The sequence below is a fragment of the Erinaceus europaeus genome, chromosome X, assembly GCF_950295315.1.
Source record: "Erinaceus europaeus chromosome X, mEriEur2.1, whole genome shotgun sequence".
Taxonomy (NCBI): domain Eukaryota; kingdom Metazoa; phylum Chordata; class Mammalia; order Eulipotyphla; family Erinaceidae; genus Erinaceus; species Erinaceus europaeus.
In genome coordinates, this window is record NC_080185.1 from 46,115,200 (window position 1) to 46,131,632 (window position 16,433).

General features: G+C 34.9%; 2 protein-coding genes across 2 annotated transcripts in view; one reads left to right on the forward strand and one right to left on the reverse strand.

Annotated features, from left to right (window-relative positions):
- The first annotated feature begins 2,175 nt into the window (after positions 1–2,175).
- On the forward strand, positions 2,176–3,469 carry CT83 (cancer/testis antigen 83). Its single transcript, XM_007535142.2, has 2 exons — positions 2,176–2,388; positions 3,140–3,469. Exons 1-2 carry the CDS (start codon positions 2,278–2,280, stop codon positions 3,419–3,421), a joined length of 393 nt encoding a protein of 130 aa, XP_007535204.2. The 5' UTR covers positions 2,176–2,277; the 3' UTR covers positions 3,422–3,469.
- Positions 3,470–6,226: 2,757 nt separating this feature from the next.
- SLC6A14 (solute carrier family 6 member 14) overlaps positions 6,227–16,433 on the reverse strand; it is a 28,330-nt gene continuing 18,123 nt past the window's right edge. Inside the window, exons 8-14 of the mRNA XM_007535139.2 lie at positions 15,745–15,973; positions 14,138–14,263; positions 13,295–13,413; positions 12,633–12,732; positions 12,133–12,242; positions 8,928–9,095; positions 6,227–7,395 (exon numbers count right to left, since the gene is read on the reverse strand). Of these exons, the coding sequence (XP_007535201.1) occupies positions 7,249–7,395; positions 8,928–9,095; positions 12,133–12,242; positions 12,633–12,732; positions 13,295–13,413; positions 14,138–14,263; positions 15,745–15,973 (999 nt within the window). The 3' untranslated portion in view covers positions 6,227–7,248. The remainder of the gene's footprint in view (positions 7,396–8,927; positions 9,096–12,132; positions 12,243–12,632; positions 12,733–13,294; positions 13,414–14,137; positions 14,264–15,744; positions 15,974–16,433) is intronic.

The window sequence follows — 16,433 nt, forward strand, 5'->3', positions numbered from 1 at the left end:
GCAAAAAAAAAAAAAAAAAGAGTCAAATTTCCAGAGTGCATTAAAAGGCAAGTTGTGTAGACACGATTATATATTAGGGCCAGCAAGATAGTTTACTTGAATAGTGTGCTGCTTTGCCATGTATGGGATCCAGTTTTGAGTCCAGCTTCCACTGCACTGAGGGTAACTTCTGTGCTGTGATTTCTTTTTCTTTCCCTTTTTCTCAGTATTTATCTGAAAATATCAGACCAGAGCAGTGGAGCCCAGAGATGATTAAAAACAAAAAAAAAAGAAAGACTGTATATTGCCCATAAGAAACCACTTTAAAGATTAAGATGAATTTATATTAAAATAAATAAATTGTTTTGTTTTTCTTTTCTTGTTTCTTAAGGGCGTTGGGGACTAAGTGCGTAATGGTGGAGGAAGACATAAGTTATTAGTGGGAGTGGTGACCTATCATCAAAGATAGGAAATAATGGTGTTAATCATACACGCCTTAAAATATTTTTAAAAGATATGAAATAATACCCACTTGACAGAAGTTATCCTGCAAATCACTATTTCCCTAATAAAACAAATTTTAAAAAGAACTACGGCAAAAAGAACAAACAAAAAAGTAAATTAACAAATCAGAGTAGAAATCATTTACAAACAGGAAGTCAACAGATAAAATCAACAAAAAATTGGTTGCTTGTGAATAACATTGACGAGCACTTAGTCAAGCAGGAAAAAAGAGTAGTACAAAAATGTAGATAAAGAGAGGACATCATTTCACCTCTCATGCATAAAGGGTAATTGAGAAGCACTATGTACAAGTGTATGTTCACAAATTTGATAACAGACATAAAAGAGACCCATTTTTTAAAAGATATAATCTATAAAACTGACACAAGAATAAAGACACAATCTGGATAGACCTGCATCTATTGAAGGGATTGTATTGATAATTAATAAACTTCTAAAACCAGGACCAGGTGAATTTTATTAAGTTTTTAAAGAAAAAAATCATTCCAATTATCTAAAATCTATTTCAGAATAAAGGATACCCCCTAACTCACTTTATTAGACCAGCTTGACCTCAACATCAAAACCAGATAAAGACATCATGAGACAAAAGCTAAGTATTTTTCATAAACAGAGATGCACAAATTCCCAAACAAATTTAGCAAACTGTGTATGGTAGTTCATAAAAATTATTACACACCACAGCCAAGTTGTTTATCCCAGATACGCAGGGCAGTTTCATTGTTAAAAACCAACTAATACAACCTATCAAAGGAAGCATGTCCTTAAAAGTCCTTTTTTAACATTTTATTGGAGGAGGTAATGGTTTATAGTATAGTCTCTTTAAAATTTATATTTATTTATTTATAAAAAGAAAATATTGACATATAGTATAGTCTTTAAGGCATTGTTCTCTTATCTTTCCTTGGTTGGTGTCTAGGAAATACACCAGGACCCCAATGTTCTTCCATCCTGTTTCTTTCCCTCCTTCCCCAGAGTCCTTTGCTTTGGTGTAATATGCCACACCCAGTTCAATTTTCACCTTATGTCTTCCCTTAGTGCTCTTTATTCTTAAGTTCCACCTATAAGTACGATCATTCGATATTGGTCTTTATTTTTCTGGCTTGTCTCATTAAACACGACGATTTCAAGAAGTTATTAATCTTTGTAGTGATGCCAATTATGTATATATAATTATCCCAATAGGAGTGCTTCTAAAGAATCCCAAAATCACAATGGGAGTACGGAAGAGGTTTCTGAAAAAGAGTCACAATTTATGAGTAACTACGTTTTACCCACAATTATATGTGTAAAAAACATATATTGAAGTGATTGCTGAAAAGAAAAACATCTTTATTTTTAAGAAGAGGGAAGAACAGCTTTATAATGCTATATTTGATTAACTGAGTCGGAGTGTGTATTCTAAGGTTTCCAGCTCCCTTGAAAGTCCAAACCCCTCACTGTTTCTTATTCTGAGTTCAAACAACCTGTAGTACAGGAAAGCTCAGTAATCAGGCAGGTGGTTACTGACTGCCGCCTAGTTTCCGGCAGGCTGAGCTATACGTCATCAGATTGTGACATAGCACCCTGACGCACATGCCCAATTGTGAAGTCACGGCCCCAGCTCAGTTATATAGAGCTGAATGTTGAACACCATCCCAGTTGCACCAGGCAGTGTGGGACGCTAAGCATCCTGGCCCAAGGATTTCCAAGTCCGGGCGGCTAGCGGCCCCCTGCTATTCCCAACTGCCAGCTGAGTGCCTTGAACCCAACAAGCGAGAACAAACAAGAGAAATGATGAACATCTGCCTGCTTCAATTGAGAGAAACCATGAATGACTTACTGCCACTCATCACAGTCATTTTAATATCTTTAATAATTTCTTTCTGGAAAAAGCAACTTCAGGTAAAGTGTATATATTTAGAGGGATTTAAACTAGATAAATTAGATGGGTAAATGTATGTGGGTAAGTGTATGAGTGAGTGAGTGAGTAAAATTATGGTAAAATAGCGAAAGAGAAGTCGTTTTCATTCTCTTGAAAGACTTAAGTTTTTTACTACACACTTCCCTTAAAAAGACCAGCGACTTGACAGCTGCAGCCTGTGTAAAATGTCCCAGTCTCTGTATGATACGTAACCTTTTCACTTTCTTAAAAAGCACAGCTGAAAGTGCCCTGTTTTCACACTTCCTTCTAGTTTAATAATCTGTCTTTCACCTCTGCCTTCTACTGCTCTCCATACTTGTGTTTGCCTCTACTTCCCCTTCATGTGCTTTTCAACCATCTATATAATAGCCTTCTGGGATATTCACAAGTAATTCAGGTCAAACTGTGGGTTCCTAGTGATATTTAAAGTTGTAAGTAAAGCTAGATAAAGGTCAGATAGGGTCCAAATATAAACCTACAGAAGTGCCCAATAAAAGTAAGCCAAGGCTATGACATTTTGGCAAAAGGTTACTTTTGGATTTTCCTTTTCCCTGTGTTTAGGAAGAGTCTATTTCCAAATGAATATAATCACTCAACAGATGTTTGATCTCTACATTTGGGGAAAAGGCAATCATTCATTTTGGTAACAAAACTAAGCACGTTGTTGTGTGTTAGTATTTAGAAAATGCTAAGTTCAATAAGCTACATTTGTTTATTTTCGTTTTGTTACAGAGAAACAACCCTGAAATATCATCTAATTCAACCTCTTTAGTGCTGGTAAGACCAGCTTCTCGTTCTGGGTCAACTGCGATCGTTACCAATGAGAGTCTTTCGGTCAACAGTCTCTCTTGGGATACGTTAAATGATTTTCCACAATCAATAGCCATACAGAAGCGAATATTGATGAACCTCAGGATCATGGAGTACAAGCTGGCTGAACTGGAACATTCCCTAGTTATCAAGGTTGAAAATGGTGCATCACATAAACCACAATTCCACTGTAGATCTTTCTGAATGTACTAAGAGTCGAGGCAATCATTAAAGGCACTTTGAGTGGATTTATTTGACTGTATGTGTCCATTTTATTATTTTAAAAGAACATGTCAGGTCAGACAACAAAGACACTAGTTTTCTTACTCAAATTTACTTAAAGAGGGTGGGGATATAGCATAATGATTTTGCAAAGAGACTTTCATGCCTGAGCCTCTCAAGTCCCAGGTTCAATCCCCCACACCGCCTGCCATAAGCCAGAGCTGAGCAGTGCTCTAGTAAAAAAAAAAAAAAAAAAAAAAAACACTTAAAGAATTGGGGGATTGGGCCCATGTCCAGCAGAGAAGCAATTACAGAAGACAGAATTCCTACCTTCTGCACCCCCAAAACAATCAAACATACTCTCAGTGGGGAGAAGTGATAAAAGGAAGAGGATAAGAAGGTTCTGAACTTCAGCTCCTTTGGTACCTAAAGAAAGAGAGGGAAAAGGGGAGGGACATGTGGATGTAGAAATAGTGTCATGAGTGCCTTGGAGAAGAAGAGAAGACTGGACATGGAAGAAAAAGGGGGCAATTACATACAAATGTAGACAGATAGATGTAGAGATGATGGTTGGCCCATGTCTGCAACCTTAGGAGAACTGTAGTGGCTTGCAGTGGGAAGACTGGGGATTCAGAACTCTTGGTGGTGGGGATGGTATGGAATTAAACCCCTGTGTACATGTAATTTTTAAAATCAATATTAAATCATTAAAAATAAAGAATTGGGGGTTGAGCACACCCAGTAGAACTCATATGTCACTCATATGCTTAAGAGTTCATGGTTTTGTTAAAGTCACCTTTTTTAAATAAAAAAAGACTTAGTTCATGCCCCCAGACCCCAACAGAAGGGTGGTAGCTTCACAAACAGCAGAACAGTGTTGCAAATGTCTCTCTTTCTACTTCTCTATTTGCCCTTCCCTCTCAGTTTCTCTCTGTTCCTGATCAAAAAAAGAAAAGGAAAACGGAAAAAAAGTTACCACCCAAAGTGGTGAATTCATCATGTATGTACTAAGTCCCAGTGATAACCCTGGTGGCTATATTTAAAAAAAAGAAGAAAAACATTATTACATTTTAATTACACATTTTTTTAAAAAAGTTGTTTCAGTCTTTTTTATTGGGAGGTTAATGGTTGATAGTACAGTTGTTGGCATATAAGTTCAATTTCTCATCATGCCATAACTGGTGTGTCTGCAAAACACTCATCCTCAACTGAGAAAAGAATTAACACAAAATAGGAAAATGAAAGTATTTTGAAACTTATGAAAGATGGCACAGCTAGTTAACTGTACACATTACCATATGTAAGTACCTTATTTCAAGCCCCTGGCCCCCACCTGCAGGGGAGAAGCTTCATGAGTGGTGAAGCAGTGCTGTATCTATCTGTCCATCCATCCATCCATCCATCCATCCATCCATCCATCCATCCATCCATCCATCATCCATCCATCCATTTATCTCTATCTCTACCTCACCATCTAAATTTCTTTGTCTTAACAAATAAAAGGGTGGGGAAATGGTCATTGAGATCAGTGGATTTCCCATGCAGGCACCAAACCCCAGCAATGATTCTGGTGGCAATAAAAATAAAAATAATAAAAAACTTATAAGGATTTGCTATAGTAAAATGATTGTAGTTGAGATATAGTAGTTTTAGTTTCACTCATGAAAAGGTTTTCTCTACATTTACAATGCTGCGTTCATCTCTAAGTTTGCATTAAACTGAGTAAGTTCATTATGCAGAACGCTTTTAACACTGATGAATTGATCTCCCTATGCATTGTTAGTCATTCTGTTAAGATCTGTACTTTACTCTTTTGCACTCTTGACTGCTCTTTGTGTTCAACTTTTGAAGGTGAGTTTGTCCCCATCACACACCCTAATGCACGCCAATGTAATATATTTTTCTTAGGAATGGGATTAAATCATTCATGAATTGAAAATATCACCCATAGGAAATTGCATGCATTTTCCTATTTGGTAAAAAATCCTATACCTTAAATAACACCCAACTACACTTTTTCACACTTCAGTATGTTGTCTTAAATGAATCAAAATTAACTATTTCTAAGTTGCAGCAAATCATATATTTAAAATAGTGTTCTATAATAATCAGTATGGCAGGCCCAAGCAGTGGCCCATTTGGTTAAGCACACATATTACAATATGCAACTGCCTAGGTTTGAGCCCCTGGTCCACACCTTTGGGGGAAAGCTTTGGAAGTGGCGAAGTAGGTCTACAGGTGTCTGTCTGTCTCTCTCCCTCTCTGATAACCCCTTCCTTCTCAGTTTTCTGGCTATCTATCTCTATCCAATAAATAAAGATAATTTTAAAAAAATTTTATTTATTTTCCCTTTTGTTGCCTTTGTTGTTTTTTTATTGTTGTTGTAGTTATTGTTGTCATCGTTGTTAGATAGGACAGAGAGAAATGGAGAGAGGAGGGGAAGGCAGAGAGGAGGAGAGAAAGATAGACACCTGAAGACCTGCTTCACCGCTTGTGAAGCGACTCCCCTGCAGGTGGGGATCCAGGGGCTTGAACCGGGATCCCTAAGCCAGTCCTTGTGCTTTGCGTCACGTGTGCTTAACCTGCTGCGCTACCACCTGACTCCCAAGATAAACATTTTTAAAGAGAATCAGTATGACTAAGAAACTAATCTGTTGAAGATCACTAATAGTGTTTGACATACTCTCAACAACCACAAAAATCCAATAGAGGTTTGTCTTGCACATACGTACATAATCCTTTATGCTTTTAATTTTCAGTAAAAAGAAGAGACAGTAAAGAAGACACTGAGGCCTAAAATTAATTCACTTTATTTCTCACTTGCCAAAAACAAAAAGGAAACCATAGCTTGTGTGTGTTAAACATTTTTACATCACTACCCCTCACCTGGTGAAAACTATGTATTCATTTCTGAAAAAAGAATGCATGTACATACACCTAGAAAAACATGACATATAATTTCAGTTTCACATGTTTTCTGAAGCCCACTTTTAAGAACATGAACAACAGGTAATGTTTCTTGCCTATTTAGGCATTGTTCCTCATGTTAGGCTATGATATTCAATTTTCAATGACAGATAACATGCCCGTTAGCAGTAAAATTAATTTCGGTTTTGTGAAACACTGTAAAAATGAGATGTTTGGCATCTGGGGAAAGAAATATTCAAAGCTTCTGGGTTCCATTTTCTAAATTTATTACTTGCTGGTCATACCATCCTTACTATTCTGTCTTCTTCACCATTTAAAAAAACAGTAAATTCACATAGAAAAGGGAAAATAAATACATGACATGCTAGATATATTTGGATCAAAATATTTAACTATGTTCCCCATATTATATACACAGTTTATTTTTTTGACACATGTATGGCATTTCTAATTGAGACCCTCAGTTTGTAACACTTTCTTTTAAGTACACTAATTTTCCACAATTCTATAAAAAAGAAAGCTTGTGCACTAAGAAGATATAAGCAAATAATATTTAAAAGCACATATAATACAAAATAATTTTTTGACTTAGCCAGTTCAAAATAAAGCCTTTAATTCACTAGAAAAGTACTGTAATATTTACAAAAGTGTTAGTGTGAAATAGAGATAACTATATGCGTGTTATGTATATAATATAAAAAGAATTATAAGAACAGTTTTAAATGTTAGTAGATTCACATTTTACGTTACATTCTTGTTTGAATGGATTATACTTGCACAAATATGGTATATACATTGTTTCTACTCAATTAACAAATAAATAATTTTTCTCTATTCTAAAATAATCACATTATACAGTCATACATTTTACAGCTTACACATTATTCTGGTTTCCTAATGCCACTAACGGTGGGTATTTCATGGTCAGTTTCTTTCTTAGGATCTACCATATCTTTGTATCTCTCCCCACGATGTCGTTCCAGGTATGGACCCCAGTTAGGAGCTGGTCTGCAGCAGCTTACAATGCGCTGGGGGGGGGGGGGAAGGAGGAGACTTGTTTTAGAAATTAAGTGTCAAATCTGTAAGAGCAAACATCAAACCATATTTTCGTTTTTGTAATGTTAGCTTTTCTCCCTAACCTAAATGACACATGAGCCATAAGGATGCAACTCAGTGGCAGAATATATGCTTTACCTATGGACACACAAAAATACATAAATGCAGTCATCTAAATTCTTAATATGGTCTCCCAGAAAAATTGACACTCAACTTTAACTGTTAGTAGAACTGTGTTAACTGTGAAACCAAACCAACTGAGTATGGAAATAATTTCAAAAGAAAATGAAAAATGTGTCTGCAAAACACTCTCACTCACCAGTTTAGGTCCTTTTCTGTGAAACTGCACCCATGTGTCAACAACTGGACTGTTAAGTCTGCCCCCATAAACAGATAAAGGGTGTGCAGAAGTACTTGAGTTCATTTGAGCAATAGTATCACCCTCTAATGTCCACTGGCTCTCAGGTCTCCCTCTACTGAAGTTAAAGTGAGTGGTAAGTGAAGATCGAAAGAGTGTGTGTCTGGAGTGTTTCAACAACCAAAGAAATGGTGCTCCACAGTAAAATCACTGATTTTCATTATGCTTGGAAATTTATTTAAACTGTCAGACTACTGAGTCTACACTGTCATTGTCATAGTGAGATTTCATAGCTCCATTTTCCCTCCACACCTCCATAGAACCAGGTAACTAGGGTCTGGATTGGATTCAGATAATTATTTTATTTTTTATTAGGAGATTAATGGTTTACTGTACAGTTGTTGGCATGTGGGTACAGTTTTTCATCTCACCAAGATAGATATCTGCAAAACACTCTCACCCCCAAATTAGGTTCATCATTGTATACCAGGACCTGAAAATCTCCCCTCCCTCCAACTCTCTCCCCGTCCTACTTCCCCAGAGTCCTTTGCTTCATTGGTGCAATATACCCAACCAGTCCAAGTTTCACTTTATGTTTCCCTTTAAGATAAGTTAGCAGGACTTTGCCAGTCCAAGTATTATATTATGAGATGGGACTTTTCATTGTCATTGTCAGAGAAGAGAGAGAGGCAGAGAAAGACTACAACACCACTCCACTGATCCCCTTTGCATAGTGTTCCCATATGATGACTGGAGGCTGAGACCTGTGTGGTAAAGTACATTCTGTAGCCAGTGAGCTGTTGTCCAAACCCTAGGGTCATTTGTTTTGTAAAATATTTAGGAACAACTCAATACAAGTAAAGTTATCATACCTACTATGCACTAAGCACTATAATAGCACCTGAGGATTAAGTGTTGAGCAAGAGAGGACTTCTCTGTGAAGGAGCTTATAATTTAATACAAGAAAGACATCGAAATAGATATATGGTGTAATAAAACATTATATATAGTAGCAAGATGACTGTGTGAGGTTATCAAAATAGTCTAAAGGAAATAGTGATGAGTTTTATCTCATCTTTTCACCATATGTTAATCTTTGATCACAATACTTCATATAAAGAACAAATATGACTGTAATATGCTTACTTGAAAGAGGTTTCCTTCAGCTTGAATTATTTTTACAACAGCCGTAATTGGAATCCAAATAATGCAGAAAATAATCATACACCAGCCTAGAGCAACCCCCCAGTCAGGGTATAGAATGCCGCCATAATCAGGTCTTTGAAATTTCACCAGGGACCAGATAAAAATAGCCTGTTAAAGTGAAGTATGAAAAGACAATGCTGAAGTTTACACTTTATTGAACTAATGACAGGCAAATTGATTCTCCCCCTAAAGAAATAAATTATGAAAACCAAATAAAATTAAATTACAGAGGCTGAGTGGTGGCTCACCTGGTTGAGCGCACATGTTGCAATGCGCAAGGACCGGGGTTCAAGCCCCTTGTTCCCACCTGCAGGGGGAAAGCTTTGCGAGTGGTGAAATGGAGCTGTAGGTGTCTCTCTCCCTTTCTATCTCCCCCATCCTCCTTGAATTCTACCTGTCTCTATCTCATAAATAAATACAGATAATTTTAAAAAATTAAAAAATTAAATTACATTCAGGTAACCAAAGTTTTCAGGTAACTAGCTAAGTGATAAAAATTGCAAGTGAACTAATCTAAATAACTTGTATTTGGGCTTGTTATTCCAAACTATCAACCCCATGTTTTTCATTAAAGATGCAAATGCTTGCCCAGTATGGATTTCAACAAGGTACTTGATCATACCTAAAGTAAAAATACCATCTGAAATTTTACTAATATACTTTTAACTTTCATTTAAAATAATGTGGTTTTATCCTATGCTATAAGCTAGTCACTACATCACTTAGTTCAATGAGAATCTAGAGGTACTTTAGTGAATATGTTTTGCTCTTTGTTTAGGAATTGATTTTATTATTTTCCACTACAAAGAATGCTCCATAACTACATACTCAAAATACAAATACATCCAGTAGTTGTATATTATTTAATATTTAATACATTTGCATTTTGTTTTTATTTAAATTTTCTATTGCTTTTGGGGTAAAGCTTCACAAGTGGTGAAGCAGGTCCTCAAGTGTCTCTCTATCACCCCCTTCCCTTTCAATTTCTGGTTGTCTCCATACAAATAAATAAAGATAATTTTTAAAAATTTTTTGGTTGCTTTTTAACCAGAGCTCTGACTTACAGTTGTGCCTGAGATTAAAGCTGAGACTGTTAGTGCTTCAGGCATGAAAGTCTGTTGCATAAACCACTAACCTATTTCCCACCCATACCTTTGCATTTTAAAGTCAATCCATTTGTCAAGACTACGTAATCAATGAAAATAAGCTGCCTCAAAAATCTAGTTAGAACTTCCAAATTGATAGAAGGTATGTTGTATATGAAATTATCAAATGAGAAAAACTATTTAATAGCACTTTCAACTAGAATATACTTAAAATCATTATATTTAAATATGTATGTATATAGGTAATAAACAGCATAATATACTCAGTCTTAAGAATAGAAAAATTCAATATAGTACATTTAAGAATATATAGCATTGATGAATATTTTAATTCAGTACATCCAGTCCCAAACTGAAGGGGAAAAAAAAGAAAGTAAAAGAAAAATGGAAGCACTAATCTGTCTCTAAGGCTTTATGAGAACTATGGAGATTTGGATGGGGGAGGAGACACAGAATTTTGGTGGTGGGTGAAGTGTGGGACTATAGCCAGTAATCTTATAATAATGTGAACAATTTTTATATCATTAAAAAAAAAACTGAAGCCAACCTTTCAATTTTACAAAAGGAAACCTAACATCCCTGCAAACAAATTCATGATACTTCAAATCTAAATCAACTTGTACATAAATTATTTAATGCACTTTTAAAGGGAACCATTTGAAGCGTGGTAGCCACGAGAACCAACACATCCTTTATGAACATTTTACACCTTCCCATTCCACCATTATCTCTAGTGTCTACTGTGAATAATTGATCCCATTAAGTGTTTACTCTGGGACTCATCCATTTACTCTTCTGAACTTTTATTTAAACACAGCATGCCCATATGATGTGTTTCTCCAGAAAAAATGTCTTTGCTTTCTCTAATCCCTAAATAAGACCAGTTGCCAAATTTATTGGCATAAATTATTGTCTTTACTGCCACAAGGAAAGTTTTGTTCAGTGATTTCAGGTACTAAATATTTCCCATAAGTAGAAATATGGATTAAAATCTGAGGGTTGACTTCTAGAAATTTCTAGAAATCCATACATCAGATTTGAGTTATTTATTTATTTATGAGAAAGATAGGAGAAAGAGAAATAATCAGACATCACTCTGGTACATGTGCTATTAGAGACAGAACTCAGGGCCTCATGCTTGAGAATTAAATGCTTTCTCCGTACCACCATTACCCAAACCACGAAACCCACATATTTAAACCAAGCTTCTTCTTCTTTTTTTTTTTAACATTTGTTTTATTTTTATGAAAGGGAGAAAGCAGAGCACTGCGGCTCTGGTTTATGGTGGTGCTAGGGACTGAATCTGGGAGGTCAGAGCCTCAGGCATGAAAGTTATTTGCATAACCATTATGCTGTCTCCCCAGCCTAAACCTAGCTTCTTTAAGGTAGAATCTGGAGTTTATCTATCATTGTGTTTTCCGTACTTAACAGAGAGGTGAGGAATGTTGTTGATGGCACAGATGTTTTTAGAGAATGGCAAAATGAAATTATTATCATTATTCTATTTATATTTTTTTAATTTTTTTAAACTATAGGATTGTAAAATCTAGAAGCATTTGTTCATTTTTCTCAAACAGGGTTAAAACCTGTGGCCACTTCCTCAGAGCCCTGCCCAACTAGGGAAAGAGTGAGACAAGCTGGGAGTATGGATCAACCTGCCAATGCCCATGTTCAGTGGGGAAGCAATTACAGAAGCCAGACATTCCACCTTTGGCATCTTATAATGAGCCTGGGTCCATACTCCCTGAGGGTTAAAGAATAGGGAAGCTATCAGGGGAGGGGAGGGGATGGGATATGGAGTTCTGGGAATTGTGTGGAGTTGTACCTCTCTTATGCTATGGTTTTGTCAGGGTTTCCTTTTTATAAATAAAATTTTTTTTAAAAAGTCTGTGGCCTCAAAAATACAGCAAAGGCATTTTAATTCAGGTAAATTAGAGGTGCCTATCACAATCTCCAATGGAACTATTCTCTAAATTTACCTTAGCAATGTGTTAATTAATGCATTATTGGCTCCAAATTTATCAGATATTAATACTTACAATCAAAAGTATGGGTGTAATAACAAACCAGCAAGCTCTCCACCATAGCCAGAATGCCCATGTTTTTGCTCCAATCATCATTTCTATATCTTCAATGAATCTGTTTCCTCCTAAAGAAATCATCAAAGAATTCAAACCTTGAACACACTCTTTTTCCCCATCAATCATTATCCCCCCTCATTTATCTTTCTTTTTTAGGGGTTGATTTTTTTTTTTACCAGAGAGACACAGAGACTAGAGCACCACAATGGCATATGGAACTCAGAAACTCATGTATTCAAATCCAGTGTTCTGCCCACTGTGGCACCTCCTTGGTCATGCTAATTATCTTTCTATGTCTAAATATCTTCTTATATCATAGCAAAGAAGTATAAGCTTCTAATTATATTGTTTTTAAATATATTTCACAGTATAACATACTTCATATCAAGCATACTGAAATGGAATAAAACTAAATTATTCTTCTAAAATATATAAAGAATTCTAGAGTCACTATTTACCATAAATCCAGATGACTCCTATTATTTCTAGTATAGCTGCAATCAAAATGCCCCATCCAGCACAGAAGTGGTCTATCAGATTAACCCAGTAAATTCCAGCCTACAAAAAAAAAAAAAAAAAAAAAAAAAAACAGTTACATCTAACTAAATTTTAGCATAGATAAGGTCTTCAAGTTGAATGTTAATTTGATATTAATATATGTTCCTTGGAATCACATCTGCCAAGATGGGAAAGAAGCATTTTTTTTTTTGAAAAAAATAATAAAAATAAGGTGACATTGCATTATAACGTATAAGCAGAGATAAGAAAGAATGCAGTTTTCTTCAGTCTTATACAGTATTACTGGGAAAAGTAAGCACTTAGAGCAGTTGATTACCAGAGTTATATGCACTGCCTGTGCACTTCATAGTAGCTTGTGAGAAACAGTGCATATTTGAAATACGGAACTTTATTGTCACTGGGGAAACTGTCCATCGAGTTTCCTTCCTCTCTGAAAATACAATTACTTTTGATATTATACTATAGTATGGAACTCAGAAAAAAAGTTATTGATGTTAGACTCGCACTAGTCATTAAACATCATCTTATATATTGATTTTCTCATTTAGATTATAAAGTGCATTCCAACTAATCTTTAATTATGAAAAATATTGTAGTGTACCTGAGTCACACAGACGAGACCAAGGAGAAACAAAACCAAGCAGCAACCCAAAGTTATGGGAGCCCTCATTTTCTTCATCACTTTTGGAAATAAATCTTGGATTGTTGTTGTAATGGTTTCTTGAGAAAGGAAGAATGTCATTGGCAACTTATTTTTTAGTAAGTTTAATCACAGTTTTAGTGACTGCTAATCAAATTTACTAACTTCTGTTGAAGTTATATTCTAGGTCTTATTTCTTTTAACAATCTATAGGGTCTTTTCCCTTGTAATTAACCACTGTTTTTTTTTCTATTACAATAATGTTTTCCATTGACAGCAACTATAATGTAAAAAGCAGTTCCCTCAGAGCTAAAGTAGCTTGAAAGAGGAAGAATAAGGGGAAAAGGAAGATTTCTGATATAACTTCAAAATAAGGTATATATTTGAATAAATGACATAGACATAGAAAGATCACCTGGGTTTATAAAAATGAATGTGTTCATGAAACAGGGTACTGGCTAAAAGTTGGATGTGTGTGAAAAGATTAAGAAAACATATTTGAAATTTTTGAGGACTTTGAAAGTCAACCAGAGTAGTCTGGACTTTATCCTGTAACAAAAAACTGTTTTCCCTAAGGTACACATCCAGAAATTCTGGAACCGTTTTCGTCATGTTTACTCTTATTAAAACATACATATTTACTTTTACATACACTTACACAAAACAGCTTATGTTAAAAGGAACTTTGAAAAAGATCATTCTATGAGTAAAAGCTGGGAGGTGGGGTAAGAAAAGAATTTTTTTTACTCATTTCTGCCTTTAAAAATATTTTAATTTTTTCCCCTGTAAGAGTACATTACTTACCAATGGAAGCAAATTGAGAGTCAAGACCCAAAGTTAAAAGCATGAAGAAAAATAATATGGACCAAAAAGGCCCACCAGGGAGTTGGGCTAGAGCTTCCGGATAAGCAATGAATGCCAAGTCAAAACCTAAGGAAAAAAAAAAAAAAAGAATGGTATTTTAAATTAAATTACTTGCCACATATTACAGATATTTCAAAAATAGTTATTAGAAAACAATGTCATTTTAATTTTACAACTTAATCTGCATATATTTCTTAGCAAATGTTTCAACTCATACTTTATTTTTTTACTTATCTTACAATGTGATGGGAGCATATTACATGAATTGAGCTAGTCAATTAGAAATCTTAACTATTTCTGTGATTTTAGTAAACGGGTTTGATGAAATATTAAGGTTAGTGAAGATTAACAGCTGTCTTAGCTTCAGAAACCTAAATGAGGCTACTTTGTGTCAGTCTAGAAATTTTAGAAGAATAAAACAAAGAGAGACACATTTATGGAACTAGCATATTGCTGTCCAAAAATCTCTCCCTGTTTACCCAGAATCACCACATACAGTGCTACTTTAATTAGTACATGGATACCTGTAAAATTATATGTAATACAGTGATAATTGACTTGTCTATTTTGTGTATGTTACATTTAGTGATACCTTACCATTTTTAATTATGAGATACTTAAATATGCCAAGCTGGCTAGCTCAGTTGGTAGAGCATGAGATACTTAAATTTAAGTAATTTAGCTTTTTTCAGGTTTCGAGAGGTCTGACCTAAGGTTTAAGAGAATGAGATTCCAGGGTACGCCCTATAACTTCCTAATTATTTGACCTTCTGTAAGATAGAATATTTCTGTTTATCAGTCCTTTCCTCTACTAATGAGGAACCTGATTCTAGATGATTTCCAAGATCCCTTCTAGTTCTAATCTATTATCATTTATTAGTCTCTCCATCAAGTGACACTACCTACAAATAGAAATTTAATAAGGAATTTCTGTTTTTAAAAACCCTAGAATTTGTCCTAAGAGTTTTTACCGAGATAAATACCCTTAACTAAGGTTGTTAAAATTGAGAGTTCATTAATTAAATTCATGTAAACCTAGATACAGCTACATACTCAAATAAAGGGTTTTTTTCCTGTTCATATGATATCAATATATTTTTACAACTGAGATTCCAAATTGTGATTGCACATAGTGAATTTTTCATGAATATATATAACCATATATATTCATGTGTAGTCTTTCATATGTGAATACACAAGAACATTTATGCATATTTACATACATGATTGAAAACAATACCTATAAAGTGCTTAGTATTATCCGTACACTTGTAATTGTGCTGCAAGCATCTTATAATAAGGACTAAACCAAAGTTGGGGTAATAAAAAACTTAGCCAGCTTTGCCTAATATAGTCTTGTTCCCCAGATTATCTAACTGAATCTAAGTATATCATTACAACAATCAAGTTGCATGGAACATAATGAAGAAGAGATGAAATAGCCAACATTCTGAATATTTTAAAGTAAATTACTATGAAATGCATTAGCTTTTCTTAAGGAATCTACAATGAATTAATCAAACTTAATAACATATAATGTTACGTACCTGATTTTACAACTTGTGAGACTTCCTTTCCAGAAATATGAGCCATATGTCCCAATATAGAGAAAATAGCAAACCCAGCAAATACACTGGTAAGGCAGTTGGTTAAACAAACTATAATGGCATCTGAGAAGCAGTTGTTATTGAATTTATTGTAAGATGAAAGAGCAACTAGGCCACCCCAAGCCACTGAAAGTGAGTAAAATATCTGAGTGGCAGCATCTTTCCAAACCTATAAGGAAATAATTTAACATTTTAAAAATCCACTTTCGTTGTTTCACTTGTACAAAAATATTTTGTATACAAGTATTATAAATAACTAATGGACACCCAAGCATACACAACTCAGATTAAGGAAATATTAGCAGTTGTTAAAATCCCCCTGTTCCCCTTCCTGATCACATCACTCTTCCACTCTTAAGTGGCAACTGCTATCCTGACTTTTATGTTCTTCTATACATTTTACTACATAGATATATAAATCTAAGGATTATGACATATAACTTTTCTCTTTTCAAGTTCTACAGAAAACTGTGCTGGGAACTTGATTGAAACCTTACTAATTCTACATAGCAATTTAGGAACAATAGAAGCATACATTTTTAAATTAAATTATTTATTTTGAAGAGAGAGAGGGAGGGGGAAGAGAGAGAGAGAGAGAGAGAGAGAGAGAGAGAGAGAGAGAGAGAGAA

Excerpts from the sequence above, each read along its gene's own strand:
- CT83 (XM_007535142.2), top strand. The coding sequence starts at position 2,278 with ATGATGAACATCTGCCTGCTTCAATTGAGAGAAACCATGAATGACTTA. Across the intron at positions 2,389-3,139 it reads TCTGGAAAAAGCAACTTCAG|AGAAACAACCCTGAAATATC; the intron begins GTAAAGTGTATA and ends GTTTTGTTACAG.